This window comes from Danio aesculapii, chromosome 11 (genome assembly GCF_903798145.1).
Source record: "Danio aesculapii chromosome 11, fDanAes4.1, whole genome shotgun sequence".
Lineage (NCBI taxonomy): Eukaryota > Metazoa > Chordata > Actinopteri > Cypriniformes > Danionidae > Danio > Danio aesculapii.
The window spans coordinates 22,394,261-22,413,057 of record NC_079445.1 but is presented as its reverse complement, the minus strand read 5'-3'; the positions used below and the strand labels follow the sequence as shown (position 1 = coordinate 22,413,057).

Here is an 18,797-nt window from a genome sequence, read left to right as displayed (position 1 = left end):
TTGGCCTTTAAGACCACTATGAATGAAATTTTAGACTTATACAGGGCTAAACACTAATGATTATTTCTAATGGCCCGGTTGGACCAATGGATTTTTTTTTTTTGCTTGCCACAAAAAAATGTAAATGACATTTTTTAGCAAAATGCTTTAACGTGTCAGTACAAAAAAAAAAAACTAGTTGTATACACTATTTTCAACATAATATTACTTTCCTTTTTTAATTGACAAGCTTAACATTGGTAAAAGCATATTTATTGTGGAGGAAATTACATAAATAATCAAAAATATATAAAATTGTTGGCTTTTGGTCCAAATTGAGTATAACTTCTATTCAACCTAATGCATTTCTGTTATAAAACCTTAAGTTTCTTGCCTATTTATAAATATTATAGTCTACTTCCCCTTACTTCTATAAATACTTTTTGTATGCATGAAAGATAGCATAAAGTGATATATTGCTCTGTTATTATCATGAGGAATTGTGTAATTGTTTTTAGTTTTCTTTCCCTTATTTCATTAAGATGGATTGTTGGTGATTAGACGGATGTCAGCCCGATTGCGTATAGCTTTACTTAGACAGATGAAAATTAAGACCTGTTTAAAATGATTTAAGACACACAACACAATATTTCAGTAAATTTAAGACTTTTAAAGACCTGTTTTTAAAATTTAAGACATTTTAAGACTTTTTAAGACCCCGCGGACACCCTGTCATCATATATGCACATAAATAAATGAATCTTTCTCAAAGTTACAAACATATCTTGTACCTAAATTCTTTAAAATGGCTTGAAATTCTCACATGCCTTAAAAACACATGCAGATGATAACCTAATTGATTAATTTATGGTTAAAATTTGCAATGACTCAACATTTCATGCATGGTTTGAACTGTGGGTCCTGTTCAACTATAATGTCATAATCCCCAGATGTAACTATTGCAGATACACACATTGTGATATCGATGCTAAAACAATATATTGTGAAGCCCTAATGCAGAGATTATGTGCAATATGCTGAGGGTCTGAATCTGGCTCAAACTCAATTGAATATTGCAATACTGACGCCATTCTTCACTTTACCCGAGCAGACAAACTTGCTTAGGTCACGCTGATTAAATGAGAAACTTGACTCAGAGAGATTTCAGTGAATTATTCACTCATATGTCTTTTTTTTTTTGCTTTAAAACATAAGTTCTGATGTATTCTGATGTATTCGTTTCTAAGAAGTGCAAGCCTACATGAATTACTGACTGAACTGGCAGTCAATGCATACCACCACTAAATGTTCATACTCAAATCTGTTGATCCATCAAGTCTGAGTACTCAAACAACCATAGAACACTTTTCAGAAACATCAAGTCTGCATATTAAACTGTAACTACAGCCCAATGACACGCTTTACCTTTAAGTAGCGAGCAGAACGACCATCGTCCGACGGGTGTGTTTAACATCCTCTGGTTAGTAGGCCAAGACACTCATACACATCTGATTGTGAGTCACTCTCCCTGCCTCAAAGCTCTCCGTCTCCCTCTGTGTCTCTTTTTCCTCAATCTCTTTCTCTCTCTTTTCTGTGGTGTTGCCTTATTTACTCCTGAGGTCTGGGAGCGCACACTGAAACTTTCTATAATCTTCGAGCAGTCAGGTATGAGGCCTGGTATTAGAGCCTGAGCAGCCAGGTGGCTTTACAGGGACACTTTGAAATACTCTCAACTCACAAGCCCCAGCCTTTCTTTATTTTGTGGCAGAGTTGCTCTGTCCTCAGCAACCCCAACTAATGCTCTTTCAGAAGAGAGAGACAAAAGAGAAAGAGACTGACAGGAGACTTAGAGATATTTCACACCCCCATGCGTCTCAGTGGAATAGCTGAACTGAAGACTAAGCGAGAGACGGGCTTGAATTGAAACTTTTCTCCAACTCCGAGATCCACAACTTCTCCTTTGACTTGACGAGACCTCCCTGAACAGTGATGACTGTAAATTCGGCTTTTAATGGAATACAAGAGATTACGCTATTTGAAAAGTATACTCTTAGCGAAAATAATATTCTTTTCAACCCAGAGATAATTTGCAGAGTCAAACAGTAAAACTTGCATCTGCAGTATTTGGCATGTGCCTGGAGAGAGAGAAAAAAAAAATGGATTGGAGTAACGTGACAAAGAAAACTGTTAAATATCAGGCAATCTCAGAGGCGAGCCTGGAGGCGCAGAGCAACGGCCACTTGTGTTGGGAGTTAATTACTTGTCATTACCCTGACTAATTAAAACCATCACTCTTTAAAATCCACAGAGGGTGATATCATGCTAGCACAGTGTGAGGATGAGGAAAAACAAGGGGGAGAGGTAAAAGAACAGATGAAATGAAAGGCATAAAAATGAGGTCGATTTTATGCAGCTGTAGGCTAATATTATCACCAGCTTCAGGTTTGGCAGACCGGTCTCGCTGTAGCTCAGTAGGCATCTGGAACAATGTGCTGGCCACAGGGCACGGAGAACAGAGGGATCCAGATTTGGGAATTGAAAGGCTATGGAATCAAACTACGCTGCGGGCTGCATTCCTCAAATTCATAACTGTTGTACTTACAGATTTCTCTGCACTTTCAGAAAATGCATTGTGTGTTAAGGTGCAAATATGGAGGGCTAAAAGTCATCAAGGACAGACTCCAAATGTGTTGTAGCATGTTTGCATAATGATTGAGATTTCACTCTTTAATGTCATTATGCAACATGTGAAATGTAGCCGTACATGCTGGGAGCTGCTATAGGTTATATAAAGTGGAAGTTGTGCTTTTGTAAGACCTATTTGCAAGTATCAACAATCGCGAGCTGAGGTTAATAGCTGCTATTTTATTGAGACAGTGTCTACAGCAGGGCTGGGCAACTTTGGTCATGGAGGGCCAGTGTCCTGCAAAGTTTAGCTCCAACTCTAGTCCAACACTCCTGCCTATAGACCTTTTTTTCTGTTGCTCCATGGAGGGCGTCATAGTGACCAGCGCCTTCCGGTATGCTGCTTAGAACTTCCATTAAGAATTATCATCAGCCAGAGCAGCGTTTCTCAACTGGGTGTCAATACTGTTTTCAGTGGCTAACGGAGTGTTATTGTGACAGAAAACTTTTGAAAATTTAGAAAGACGTGTGTTAAAGCTGTTTTACTTCTGTCAGATGCAGTTCAAGCACGAGAGAAAAACATTATCCTGCTTCAGTGTCTGCCATCAGATCAGATGCTGAAATATAGCATCAGTGTTCCTGACCTGTCAGCTGTTATAATGTACTCCACAGCTCTTCAATGCACACACTAACAATACATCGCTGCATTATATAAGTGCAAATTTCTGGCATGAATCTAAGAGGTAGGCCATGCAATTTACAAAAAATAACAATAAAAGTATGTTACTGATACTCTGTTGGCTGATTTGCATGTTGATTCTAATAGGCAACAGTTAAGTTTTATTTATTAAGTTTGTATTGTGTGGTATTACCACGGTATGTTTTTTTTTTTCGTCATATGAAAATGCCACTTTGTTTTCACTTTGTGCCGGTCTTTCAATCAAAGTGTTAAAGCAGGAGTCACCAATCTCGGTCCTGGAGGGCCAGTGTCCCTGCCGAGGTTAGCTCTAACTTGCCTTAACACACCTGCCTGGATGTTTCAAGTATACCTACAGTAGTAAGACCTTGATTAGCTTGTTCAGGTGTGTTTGATTAGAGTTGGAGCTAAAATCTGTAGGGCACCGGCCCTCCAGGAACAAGATTGGTGACCTCTGTGTTAGTGGGACAGTACAGTATGTGCGTGCGTGCGTGCGTGCGTGCGTGCGTGCGTGCGTGCGTGCGTGCGTGCGTGCGTGCGTGCGTGCGTGCGTGCATGCGTGCGTGCGTGCGTGTGTGTGTGTGTCTAACATTTTAAATGAACATTTGTTTGGGTTGGTTATATATTTGAAAGAAAGAGAAAATGATCACTTTAGTGATGATGAGGCTTTATTTAAACGGCACAGGATGCCGTCTGACAATGGGGAAAAAATGCCTTGCAGTAGTTGTTTTCCATCCCATTAGATCGCTTTTTTAAAATGATCAGTCCAGAAGGTGGTGCTGATCGACAGCAGTATTAGTTCAAAGACGTTAAAAGCAAGTGAAATAGATTAAAACTATAGTTTCAAAGTTGTCCATATGTGACTCTTTATACGCATCAGCTGCCGACCGGAAATTCTTAGTATTCTCTTTGCGAATACATGCAAAGCATAATGGGGAATATTGCATTCTAAGAAAAAGGTCTATAGCTCCCAATTCGCATATTTATACTACGCCCTAAAAGTATGTACTTTTTTGTGAAGGAAAAACTGTCGCCTCACAGCAAGAAAGCCGCTGGTTTGAGTTCCGGCTAGACCAGTGTTCTCCCAGTGTTCGCGTGGGTTTCCTCCGAATGCACCGGTTTCCCCTCACAGTCATGCACTATAAGTGAATTGAATAAACTACATTAGACGTAGCGTGTGTGTGAATGAGTGTGTAAAGGTGTTTCCCAGTGCTGGGTTGTGGCAGGAAGGGTATCAGCTGTGTAAAACATATGCCGGAATAGTTGTAGGCTTATTCCGCTATGGCGACCTCTGAAATGGATGAATAATATTATAAGTACTAGTGCTATTAGGTCTGCATGTATATGAATAAATTTTTTTATCAATTCTTTCTTCTTTTAAATAAAAAGAACACATGAAATCATTAAACGATTTACTACCCATTTAGTTATTTATGTTTATTTATTTATTTGGCCTCTTTGTTAGTCAGAATCCCGAAAGAGACTATATTAGCACCAACTGCTCCGGATGAGAGCAAGAATAATTTTTTTCTGCAGTATTATGTACAACTATACGGAAATGTGTACCATGGACAATGTATTCCATCCACATGGTCAATACCTGACAGGGCTTTAAATTAATTACTGCTCCCAGAAACAAAAAGGAGTGTTTCCCATTTATTGGCATTCATCTTCACCTTCCTCAATGCACTGCGACTGCATTAAGTGCTACAGGAAACAGGTGGTGCCACTTAGTGGAGCATCTCAGATGGATTAAAGCAGAGCGCCTCATTTAAAGCCCACATTCATCCTCCCCTGTTACACATTTGTGAGCCCATCATGACTTTGACACAATTTTTTAAGCGATGACCCCTCAGGGATGTAATTAGGGAAGCAAAAAGAAAATAATTAAGCAAATGTCTGTGGCTGATCCTCTGAAGAGACGCGCTGATAGCTACGGTAACGTCTTCACTAAGCTTGGCTCTGAAACAATAGAGTCTAATCTGGACTTGTAAACTGGCCAAGAGTAAAAACACGCGCTTCGGGGGGAAAAGCTTCAAAAGAAATGTTTTGGAATTTCTCCAAATTCACAGATTATTTAGCAAGTACAATAGAGGAGGGGGAAAACACTGTAAGCTCATTAAAAAAAGAAAATGTCTGGTATTTAACAGGCTTTAGGGAGGATTTAACAGCACTATATCTTGTGCTTGAAAGTTTCTGTGAGGAGATACAAGATTGTGAAGAAAGTGGGGGGTCTGTATCTGTTTCGGGGCTTGGCATCTCCGAGCGTGACATGCCACGTCTCCTGGTTCTCTTTAACATAAAAACATTTGCTTTTGCACAGTCACGCACCTCTGCTGGCTACAAAGCAGCAACAGGAAGTTTCAAACACACTGGTGAATGTCCAACAGCTGCCTCATAGGTCAGCATTGATCTCTCTCTCTTTCTTTCTTGCTCTCTCATTCTTCTCAACTCTTTTAGGCCAAATGTTTGAGCAACGCTTGCTAATTTGCCATTCTACAACCAGTAAGATTTAAGACAGAAGTGAAAATTGCACGAATGCCCCCCTACATGAGAATTTCAACACCAACTACAAAACATCAGGCCAAGCATCAAAGACAGACCTCACAATTCTCCAACATCATGAATTCCCCTCCATATTTCCCAAACAAAGAAGGCCGGTGAGTGATATCTGCACCAGACATGTCAAGAGATGCCAAAATATACATCTTAAAAGACCAGTTGAGTGAATTCTAATAATTATGTAGCGTTAATATCAATCCATTTGAACAAGAGTGCTCAGTTGTGTCAGAATACATTTACTGTACGTCAGTGGGCCATTGGTTACTGTGGTCACTTGGTGATCTAATTTTTCCCCAAGAGTTTTTATTGGAGAGTGTTTGAAATTTTAAATCAGAATGAAAATATAGACATTTTTTAATGATGCACCAAAGGCAACCCCATTAGTTACGAACGTTTTATGGGCCAGGAGGAGCACCAAAGTTAAAGAGTTTATTTGACAAGAGAACAACGTTAGATAACAATAAATTTTTTATGGTCTCTTAAAGACATTCTGTTGTAAATTCTAGCTGTGAATCAAGATTACCTGCATCATACAGGTATATCTGCTAACTTTTAAAGGGAGGGTTCACCCAAAAATGGATTACTCCTACACCTCATGTACTGTAGTTTCAAATCCATAATACCTTCATTCATCTTTGACCCAGTCCATATGTCATCAGTAGTTTAGAGATAATTTAATGAAGTTACAGGAATACATTTGTATGAACAAAAAATTGTATAATAATAACATCATTCAGCATGCAGTTTCTTCTTTTCAGCATCAGTACAGGACACAATTTCATGAGAGCACTGTAAACTGCATGTGTGATGTGCCGCTGATGTACAACCTGGATGCACATGGTCAACTTCCAGGGCTTTAAATAACGTTCGGCACATCATTGTGGCAAAGACAATGAAAAGACAATAGCCCCTTTCACACAGTGATACTGGTAAATATCCGGAAAATTACTGGAATGACTGAAAAGCGCTGTTCTCACAGGCAAGGATGTTCCGGAATTTTTCAGGAAAAGACCATTTACAAATCCATTCCATAATACCAGTAAATTCTGACATCATTAACCAGAAATGAGCTCTAAATGGCTGCGCTTGTATTTGTAAACATAGAAGGGGTCGGGCTTTTGTTGATGATTTCACTTTTATTTAAAGCTTTAGAGTTCCTACAGCTACTTTGTCCCAGAGACATCCAAAGGCAGAAGTGCATACCGCAGCTATACATTTACACATTTGACTACATTACCAATTCTGTAGATGGATAAGTATTGTAAACAACTTTGATGTAAAGATGTGAGGAACACTTTCACATGTCGAGATGTCCATAATATGAGTGTGTGCTGGCACTCACCGGCTGCTCCACGTGCACGCGCGTCAAGCAACTGAGGCAGAGCTTCAATGTAAACAAACGGCGGTTTATTATAAGCATTTTATCGATAATTATTTACACAGTTGGCATTAAGTAGGTACACAGAAATGTTATCTGACTAACATCTAACAGCTAACTGTGTCTGGAAGAATATTCAAAGGCTTTTATTTTCATAAGCAGCGCGGATGTGAATGCGTCTGAATGTTCTGATTGGCTGGAGTAGATGTCTCAAGTCAGCGCGTTCTAATTGTGAACGCACTCTTTCCGGCAATTTTCTTCTCTACGTTCACATAGAGTGTTCCATACTGTGTTCCTTTCCGCCAAATTACCAGTAATATTACAACTAATCTTTCCAGAAAATAGCCGGAAAGATTTTACTGGTATTTTCAAAAAAAGGCCTGTTCACACATACAGACCTTTACCGGCAATTTTCCGTAAAGGTCTGTATGTGTGAAAGAGGCTAACATTCTTGGTACCTTGTTATTTTCTGGGCTTTGAATATTGTATTGGAGGATCAAAAATATCTGAGTGTGTTCCAAAAATGAATGGAGGTCTTGCAGGTTTGGAACAACATGAGAGCGAATAATAAATTACAGTCCCCAAAAACATTTTACTGGCTATAAGTAACTTTAAAAGTGCATGAAACTTATTCTAATTTGAATGCACCAGTCAATGCACCTGGTAATTTGGGCTGGACCATAATATCTGAATATTCGTTGAGTGGGTTAGCATTCGATTTTCAATTTTGAGTATCCTTTTCTCACATATTTTTTTTTCAATAGCTGTATATATAATATAATAAATCATACAGTGCAATGTAATTTAAGATATTTCCCTTGATTCAGATTCACACACATTGTACACATTTGACCTTGTTAAAGAGGTCAGAAAGAGACCTTGTTAACTATTGTGACAAATCCACGATCATGAATAGAGGACATTCTTAAGAAATAATAGTAAAAACTGTCCTTGAGTATGTATAAAATGTGCATTAATACAATTTAGAGATTTAGCAATTCTTTGATCAAATAATCTGCACAACAAGATTGTTAAGTACAGAAAGTTGTCTACCAGGGCACTTAAACTTACAAGATTTCTTAATGTGAAGAGAAATATTCCATCATCACATCACATAACTTCTTTCTACACCATTGACCATAGATTTGTGAAAGATAATGCAAAATGATCTCATCAAAGCTCCGTGCACAGATATAACAGGATTTTTTTGCACTCTTCCACATCCATGAAGCTCTCTTATATCTGTACTGTATGTAAAAACTGTTACAGGATTTATAAATCTTAAAAACAAACAGAACTCTCTGTCATCGCTGTCAAATCATAACTCAATTCAAGCAGAAGCAGAGATGTTGGCAGTTCTTCAAGTTTCAAATTTCACAAAAAGCCTTTAGTCTTAATTCTTGCTGAACTAAGGAAAAAAATAATAGAAATCACATTTTTTGAAATAGCAAATCCTTCTGTGTATCTTAGCAAAAACAGCTTTAGTCATGCAGTCTGGAGAGCAGGGAGTTAGTATGGATGTTTCATCTCCCACAGTGAGTCAGGCCTGTACACAGAACACTAAAGACACTACAGCTGAAGAAGGCCAGTCAATGCAGGCAGTGTTTAGCCTCGGACGGGTGCCACATGCTTAATCAGGCAGCCTTATGCAAGCTTGTGTTTTCATAAAAGTTCTTTAGACTACGAGTCCAGATCCTGTTGGGCCTAACTACAACCATTTGAAGTCAGTATTGTTTTTCTTTTAAATTCAATTTTATATTTTCCATATTTGTTCTGCCGTTTTAGTTGATTGCATCTTGTTTTCCATCTGGATTTCATTTTTATTGTTGTTAAATTGTAGTATTAAAAGGACTATTCATACAGTTACAGTTTTTGGAACCATATGAAACACCTTTTTCTCAAATAGCATTATTCTACTAGGTGAAATTAAAACATGGATGGAAATAGGGCTGGGTGATTTGATCTCGAATAACTGAACATTTTAACTCGATTACGATTACTGAATGATTATTTACTTAATTTTTTTTGCCCTCATAGTTCACTGACAGGTTTTGTACAGTAAATATACTCACATGTTACAAGTGAGAGATTTCGGAATGAAGGGTGCATTACTAGTTTTTAAAATAATTGAAGGAAACACGCATTATCTACTATCTATGATTATTTATTGAACATAGACATTGAACAACTGAAATTAATACACACATTGCCTAAAACCTGTAAAATAAAATAAGTGAAAATAAATAACTTGCACTTTTGGAAACAAAATAATTTATTAGTGTTTTTCATGTTAAAAGTAGAAAATAAGCAGTATCTCATCTAAATAAAATAACATAACTCAAACATAACCTTTAAATGATATATTATGAGCCTCAGCCTTTAACAGAACATGGACATGTGACTCATGGGAAAGTAATTGAAAAAATAATCCTGGAAAAATTAGGTCGACTCTAGGTTCTGAATGTCGATTTTGATTACATTTCGATTAATCACCCAGCCCTAGATGGAAAATAGTGTTACTTCTTCTTTGACAATTTGTTTTAATTTGATTATTATTACTGTTGTTATTATTCCTACTTTGAGAAGTTTATAATAAAGCTCACCTACCGACTGACTCTAATATTGTCACAATTTATTCAAGTTAAACCGAACATTTATTTTGGCATGGCATTTCTGTTTTTTGTACACGTGATGTGACACTATTTTTACATAAGTAAATCTCAGAGCAGCTCTAAATATGTTTGTGTCTTCATATAGTGAGATATATACATGAGGTTCACAGACATTTGAGTTTGTGTACAAAACTACACCATTCAGTCATACAAACACACAGAACATCCAGACTTTAAAAGATATAATTAGTATTTTTACAATATACAGTTTCTTTTTACATATCTGATTATATGTACAGCACTCTTTTATTCATTAAATACTTGTAAAATTCTATACATTCCATATTATATATATTAAAGAAATCAAAGGACCCCACATTAACAGCAAAATGAAAACTGATCGCAAAATCTAAAATTTAAACTTACAGTAACTTCAAATAATTGCAAACACTACAGTGACCAATCCAAGCTATTGCATAAATGCCTTGAGATAGGAATTCGTCTCAATCTAAATAAGTGCACTTCATGTTGAGGCACAAACCTCAAATATTTAGGAACAATTGAAAGCTCAATGTAATTAGCAGTTATTGGCAGATGGCATGTATGCCTGGTAGCCTAATTTTGACTGTGGCTGACTCGAAATTAAGTATTGGCTGTGCCAGTCACACAGGAATCAACACGCTCGCTGCTTTTTGCAGCACTATTATGCAAAAGGAGGACTGGGCCAGGACTTGTCCTATCCCACAGTAAATACAGCCTCCGCCTGCGGATCTTATTTCTGCAGAGAGGACTGTGACAGTTTGCAGAGGTGGCACGCTCAAAGCCACTTTTTGTTCACACATATGCATGTATGAATCCACAGGCCCCAGCACAAACACAGATATGGGTTGTACACACACTCCACACATATTCAGCAGTGCCCTTTGTAAAAAAAAAAAAAACACACCATGACTAATCTGGAACTTTGAACCCTCACTAGTAAGACAGTATGGCAAATCTGAAGAGCATTTCCAAGTGGCTAGTTCTTCCTCAGAAATTCAGAGATTCTTAATGCCCTTCTGACAAACCAAAGCTCACTAAAAAAAGCATGATGCCAAAGCTAAGCGAAGTGCATATTCATCAACCCACTGAACGCCTCACTAGCACCCTGAACCCTGTTTGCAGACTTCTACTGGCCAAGCACAAAAACAATGGTGTCTACTCTTATTAGCTTATTTAAATCTAGTGGGCTGCCTTGCTGCATGCAGTACACATGCCACAGCCTAAATAAAAAGATAATTTAAATATGTATCATTTTTCTTGTTTTAAATTGTATATATTTATAATATGGATATATTTAACGCATATTTTAAAAATAAGAGATTATGCTGTTTTTTTTAAAGAAATTAACACTTCAGCAAGGAAGCGGGGCTGGATGATTAACCAAAATAAAAATAGCAAACCTGATGAAGTAAAGCTGCGACTGTCATTCACATGTCATCGGGGAAGCATAGCTGTGCGATCAGTAGTAAATATGAAAAAAAAGGCCAGAGGGCACTCTAACGTGGTAATTCCAAATACCCACAAAGAAACCTAGGATATTCCAATAGTACTGCATTACAAACAGAAAATGTAACTACTTTGTCATATCACACGAACAGTGGTGGAAAGAGTCCTGAAAAATCATACTCAAGTAAAAGTACTATTACTTGCCCAAAAATGTAGTGCGAGTAAAAGTATCTGTTGTAAATATTGCTCAAGTATGAGCAAAAAGTAGCCCTTTTAAAAGTACTCATGAGTAGTGAGTATTACACTGTGAAAAGTTTATGCGTTTACATGCAGTTTGTGCAGGGATGTGGAAACGTAACATTCTGTAGTGCATTTAGTGATCTTCCTATATTCGTTCGGTCCTTCCAATTTTCTTTCCATTGTTTGTTCATTCCTTCCTTCATTCATTCGTTTGTTCGTTCCTTCCTTCCTTCCTTCATCCTTTCTTCATTCGTTGCTTTCTTCGTTCCCCCTTCATTCGTTCGCTCATTATTTTGTTTTGATTTTTGTTCCCTCATTAGGCCCTTTGTTCATTCATTTATTTGTTCGTTCATTCCTTCCTACATTCGGTTCTTCCTTCATTTGGCCCTTCCTTCCATTCTTTATTTGTTCTATTTAGTGATTATTTAGAGCTGTTTAGTGATTTCAGTCATCATACAGTCGACATCCTTCATTTTCTCATCAGTGACATGCAGTCTGTAAAAAGTCTTTGGGTCATTGCGTGTAAAGACATCTTCTTGGACATTTTTAATGCTTCCAAAAGGTTTGCTGCATTTTTAAGCGCCAATGTCTTGAGGTTGTTCAGTATGATGCGATTTACTTTCTATATGTGACTTGATTGTACTGATTCAGATTTTTCTACTTTAGCCAAACACCACAGACAAGAAAGAAATAAAGTAGTGACTGCAGGTTGAAGGAAAGCAGTGGAGTAAAAGTATTGATACAGCACTAAAAATGTACTCAAGGAAAAGTAAACGTACACATTTTAAAAACTACTTACTAAATTACAACTCCTGAATGACAGTAATTTGAGTATTTGTAATTTGTTACTTTACACAACTGCGCACGGATATATAAATCATCTCACAGAAGGATTTATATCAAACACTGGACTGAATAATGGAGTAGTTTGGAGTAAAAACATTTAATTATATGTGGAATTTTCATATCCTTTAGAATATAGCAGCTTTTACTAGAAATATGTAGCAGTAGTTACCACAGAATCTATGCAAACGGCTTACAGAATGATAATCTCAATTTTAATTGTCCGATTATATTTATTTCGATTTGAATGTAACTTTGGCTAGCTTATGAGTGTACTTTGGCTCTCTCAGACATCTGCATCTTTTCTGAACAAAACAAGCAAACTAAAAAGAGGCGTTTCAGAAAACAGCAATCATACTGGCCCCAGTGAATTTACATCTCATTACAGAGTCATCATCGCACTGAATTGCACAGAAATCATCATAGCAAGAACCCAACCACAGCAAAGGATCAGATGAGAAGCAGATGACTAAAACCTCCTAATTTTGAATCTCGGCAGTTTCCAATGAAAAGCTGCAAGTAAACTTAAACACTGTGCCTCACATTATTTGTAGACATATAGTATATTGTATTTCTCAAATCTGTGTTTAATTTGAGTTTTTAATGATTGGACATAACTTTTTTTCTTCAGCAAGCTCAAAGCAATGCATTCAGGCATTGTCTTCTCAACAAAGCATCCATGAGATGCTACTCTGCAATTTGGTTTAAAAAAAGAATCTTAGCAGGAAGTATAATTAAGCTGTCTTCCTTTTGAAACAGTCAGACGTTTACCTATGTCTTAAACCCAAAATTTACTTCAGTTACATACTTTACGAGTGTCTGTACACGTGAGTCATACAATGTACTAACAGTCCGCACATGCACTTTGAAACGTTTTTGCACTACTTCCTTTTTCTACAAGTTGTAGGTTGAATCAGGCTGTTTCAGTCCAAAAATTAAAAAGTCAGCAAATAACAGTAGATGAAGAACAACAGCAAAATACTAGATTGTAAAAACAACAGGCACCCATGCTGAAGAGTGCTCGTGTGAGTGGATTCAAAGAAACCAGCAACTATTTTTGCCATAACATTTGGGAAGAACAAATTTACAAACACTGAATAATAAAGAAAACGAAAGCATAAAAGTATACTTTAAGGCTACATCTAAATCCCACAGTAGTCAAAAACCTACAAGTACACAAAAATTCTAAATGATAATGATTTTTGTTTACACATACAGTATCCATGAAAACTAACAAAAATACTGGATCAAGTATGACAGGTCCGTTCTTCGTACATGGATTACTCAATTAGCTGGACTTGGTTATTGACGATTTGACATGATCAAGGATCGTTTCGTTCTTCAAAACCCATCTGAGATTTGCTGTCATAGCAATAGGTCTGGTAGCTCAAACCTGCTAAGGAGCTGGCTTATTTCATATAAACAGGATTAGATCGGGTCATTTCAAGCAAAGGTGGTACTGAAAGTATGTACCAAATGCTGATATTTTCTTACAGTAGTAATAGATTATGAACACTAGGGAAAATTGTAAAATGGTTTTTAAAAATGATATATAATAGCCTTAAAAAATTATAAATAAAACTGTTATACAATCTATCCTCTGAAATAAAAGCACAAAAACTGTCACGGGAGTGTTCTCTCCCAAAGGGGTTCAAAGAAAACATTTATTAATATAAATGTTTATAGATACAAATGCATACTGATGACCCAGCTTTAGTACAATTAATAGACATGGCCAATATTCTCTTTTTTTTTTTTTTTTTTTAAGGAAAGTAATAATAATTTATGCAGTATTGCACAAGTTTTGACAGCTAGTATGGCTGTGATTTGATGTTTCGCAAAAGTTGCAGACACTTACAAATATCAAAATGCTTTTTTGATGCAAATTTACTAAGAAACTTGAATAGGGCTACTATAATAAAGAAAATCTGCTTTAAAAGTAAAACTAAAATTGCTAAATACTCTTGACACGTGAAACTTTAAAGCATGCAGCTTACAGCAAATGTGGAAAGTTATTGTGTATCATATTTAACAAACAGTTTACAACACATGGAATAATGATCAAATGATGTCATTACGCTGCTGTGCCGTCAGCCGATAGTTGTATTTATAATTATGATTTTGAGGATTGATAGATCAGTTCATCAGAATCTGAAGAACCAAATTAGCCAGGGATCAGTTATCAAGATCAAAAACATCAAGGATCTGTCAAATCATCTTAGATCATTTCAGTGAGGTACAAAGAACGGACCGCAGTACTTGGCGCTGACACCTTGTTAGTAAACATTACCTTTATGGATATACCCTTTGTGGGCTTGTTCTCCCTAGTAGGATCCAAAAATGTCTTTTAAAGACGTCATCAGCACCAATGTGTTTTTATAATTCGCCATACATGTATGACGCGTCTCCGCTGTAGTTTATAAAATTGGTAAATTTTTACTGGTAAAGTCACATGTTGCTCTGTCAATAAATCTACATGTTCTCTGCCATTGTTGTTTTACCGCAAGTGCCTTTAAACTTGACACACCATTTAATATGTATTTGTAATATATGTGCTATGCACATGCATAATCTTGCTGTTTCTACTGGTGTTTACATAAAACTATAACTTTGGCATTTTTAAAGACTTGCACTTTGGAACCACTGTTTAAAATGATCATTTTCATGACAAAGGTGTTTTGGGAAATGAAAATGCAACAGGCAAAACCTGTTGTAGTGTAAATGGACCCTAAAAAGTAAACTTTAAAATGCTGCCTACAATTCAAAAACAGTTTTGCATGTGATTGAGTGGTAATCATCCAAAGACTTTCATAAAAAAATAATTTTCTAGAGTCTGTTGTACCTGGGTTTGAGACAGTGACAGTTTCCTCTGACAGTCTCTCCGGTTGGGCTCCATCTGGAGGTTCGGGTGGGCTGGCACTGTGGCTGTGGTCCTCTTTGGACATCTGTTCTGGACCCAGGTGCCAGGTGACTAGAAATTATCCTGCAAAAAAAATGTAAATCTCACTTATGAAATCAAGTCTGTGAACACACAGCTGTCCTTGTTCCCACTATCACCCTCCTATTGTTCAGCTCATGTCAGTGGGCCAAAGTACTTAAAAACACCAGCGGCTTGGGAAATAATGCTTGGCAGAAGAAGAAAAAACACTGAAATGCCACAATGATGCAGAGAAACGCTGCCAAACAGGATCAATATCTGCTGTGCTAGGATACAACACACTGGTTCAAATATTGAAAGCATTAGCTAAATAAAGGAATAAACTGTTTTGATGTTTAAACCATTGCATTCCTGTGGCGAGCGTGCTAGCACTTTAATTAAAATATCATGTGCTGATGATAATGTTGTTTTTTACTTCTAACATGAAGGTCGTGCGATGATTAAGTAGCTATATAGGAACTAAAAACTACATTAATAAGAATTAAATGCTAATAATGGTGTATGAATCACGAGACAACAAACAACATGAGTCTGTTAGTTTTCATGCTGTGGTTTGTCTGCGGCGAGTCTCTGCACGCTCCTGCTGAAACTCACTCAAACCTGTTGAACGTGTCCATGGTCCAACTTTATAGGCAACCATGACACAAATGTCAAACAAGAAAAGTCAAAAAGTCTTACCTGCAATGGTCGCTCGGAACCAGTGTTGTTTTAGTGATGCATCTTTTAATGGTCGCGCAAAACAAACTTTCAAGTGTCCCGTTCAGCGGGGGAAAAGTCCTTTCTTTCTCTTCATGTATCTCTTTCTCTTCAACTATTTAACTTGTTTTATTTACATCGACGTTGACACTCGTTGTTCCTCATTTGTTTGTTTGTTTTGTGATCTCCAGCGTTGAATAATTCAGGATATTTATCTTCGTCTTCCAACTCTCCCAAAGTCAGAAAAACTTGACAGAAAACATCGTAAAGTGGATAAAACAGTGTGCCGTTTCTTACTACGCGAGTGGGAGACAAGAAACATGAGATGTAAACAGTTGTAAAAAGATTTTCCTCTCAGATTTTGTTAATTTCCAGTTAAGATGAAGTTGTTGAGTCGCTCGTCAGTGTTTTCAGGTTTCTCGTGCAGCAGCAGCCGCGCGCACTCACTCACTCAGATCGAGCCTGCTGCACAGGAAATGACATTGAAGTCTGATTACTGTGACTCGCTGCAGGCGAAAGATGCCTGTACGCTACATTTACACTCAATACACTCTGCACATCACACACATTCAAACATAAAATGCAATATTATAATAAAATATATTTATTTATTCATTTTCTTTTCGACTTAGTGCTTTATTATTCTGGGGTCGCCACAGCGGAATGAACCGCCAATTTATCATATGTTTTACGCAGCGCATACCCTTCCAGCCGCAAGCCAATCACTGGGAAACATCCATACAAACCCATTCACACACACACTCATAGACTACGGTCATTTTTAGCATACCCAAATCACCTGTACCACATGTCTTTGGACTTGAACACAGGGAGAACATGCACAAAGAAACGCCAACTGACCCAGCCGAGGCTCAAACCAGCGACCTTCTTGCTGTGAGGCGACTGTGCTACCCACTGCGCCACCTAATATAATATAATATAATATAATATAACATAATATAATATAATATAATATAATATAATATAATATAATATAATATAATATAATATGGTGACGCAGTGGCGCAGTGGGTAGTGCTGTCGCCTCACAGCAAGAAGGTCGCTGGTTTGAGCCTCGGCTGGGTCAGTTGGCGTTTCTGTGTGGAGTTTGCATGTTCTCCCTGCATTTGCGCAGGTTTCCTCCGGGTGCTCCGGTTTACCCCACAGTCCAAAGACATGCGGTACAGGTGAATTGGGTAGGCTAAATTGTCCATAGTGTATGGATGTGTGCGAATGAGTGTGTATGGGTTTCCCAGTGATGGGTTGCGGCTGGAAGGGCATTGCTGCATAAAACAAATGCTGGATAAGTTGGCGGTTAATTCTGCTGTGGTAACCCTGGATAAATATAGGGACTAAGCCGAAAAGAAAATAAATGAATGAATAATATAATATGTGCATTGTTCTATCATCCATCCATCTATCCATCCATCCATCCATCCATCCGAACAAATATAATAATAAATTGTATAACCGAGTGGTTTAAAATCAGTTTCAGATCCCTGTGACTAAAAATCTATTTTTTTAATCGTTTTAATTTGCACAGAAGGCATGAATGATTGTGCACATTCCACCTTAAATTCATTTATATGTGTGTGTCAGCTCTGAATATGTTCATAATTTCATCACCCCCTCTCTGTGTGTGTGTTTTAGTGGTTTCTTTAATGCTTTGCACATGTAAAGGGAATGCAGCACTTTCATGCACTCGCATTGGATCAGATCAGTACACACAAGCATTGTGCAAACTTGGGCTTTGTGTTTGTGTCATACAAACATAATATAATGAAATCAGCTTTAATTTTGATGACGAGTTATAGAAGTTATGTCCACACCTTCGTTTAGGCTACTAAATCCCAAATAGGCTTGTTGCAAATGTCACAGCACCCTTAAGATGCCCAGTGCCTCTGCCAGTGTTTGTTGACCAGTCAATGATATGCAGTGCTTTTTTTATCCTAGTAATTAACCTGACATTTAGGTTCCACTCTGCTTGGATTCTGCTCATGGTTGAAAAGTGCACCTGTAGGCCTTAATCTAATGCATGGTTCCTTGGAGACATGAGATTTTGTCTAGTCTTGCATGCTTAAATGTAGCCCAGACTGGCTCAACAGTGCACTCAACAGTGCAGTGACAGTCGTAAGTATTGTAAAAACCATAATGTTATTCCATACCTGTTTGATATTCAAAAGAAGATACAATGAATACAACTTTTACATTCACATCAGACAAGATAGCAAAAGATAAAATCCATGATACAGTAACATCTAAAAATCACATTTGTGACCATATACAACAAAATCATAAGTGAATTTTTTTTATTATTATTATTGAGTTTTATGCATCACCTGAAAGCTGGTGATGCATAAATAAATAAAAGATGCTGATAAATAAGCTTTCAATTGATGTATACTTTGTAAGAATATGATATTAATTTGGTATAGATACAACTTATTGAATATCTGGAATCTGAGGGTTCAAAACAAATCAAAATACTGAGAAAATTACATTTAAAGATGCTGTATGTAAGTTTTTGACTCTTCTAAAGCATAAAAATACCATAATATAATATGTTTGCAGGTATTTAAGAAACATGGCAAGTGAACATACTTGTTTATCTGAAAAACAATGCTGAAGTCAGATATTCTGTCCTTGTTTTTGGTAATTTTAACCTGCCCAATACCAGTTTAAGCCAATTATATTTTAGCACCCCGAGTTGCCTTGGTGGAAAAAGATTCAGAGTACCAC

The 18,797-nt window shown here is 37.2% G+C and overlaps 1 protein-coding gene across 2 annotated transcripts in view; it reads right to left on the bottom strand.

Annotated features, from left to right (window-relative positions):
• The window catches only part of mdfi (MyoD family inhibitor), a 56,203-nt gene extending 39,684 nt beyond the window's left edge, over positions 1-16,519 (bottom strand). For both annotated transcript variants that reach the window (XM_056467782.1, XM_056467783.1), the window contains exons 1-2: positions 16,041-16,519; positions 15,267-15,407 (exon numbers count right to left, since the gene is read on the bottom strand). In XM_056467782.1, the coding sequence (XP_056323757.1) occupies positions 15,267-15,369 (103 nt within the window). In that variant the 5' untranslated portion in view covers positions 15,370-15,407; positions 16,041-16,519. The remainder of the gene's footprint in view (positions 1-15,266; positions 15,408-16,040) is intronic.
• Between the last annotated feature and the right edge of the window lie 2,278 nt (positions 16,520-18,797).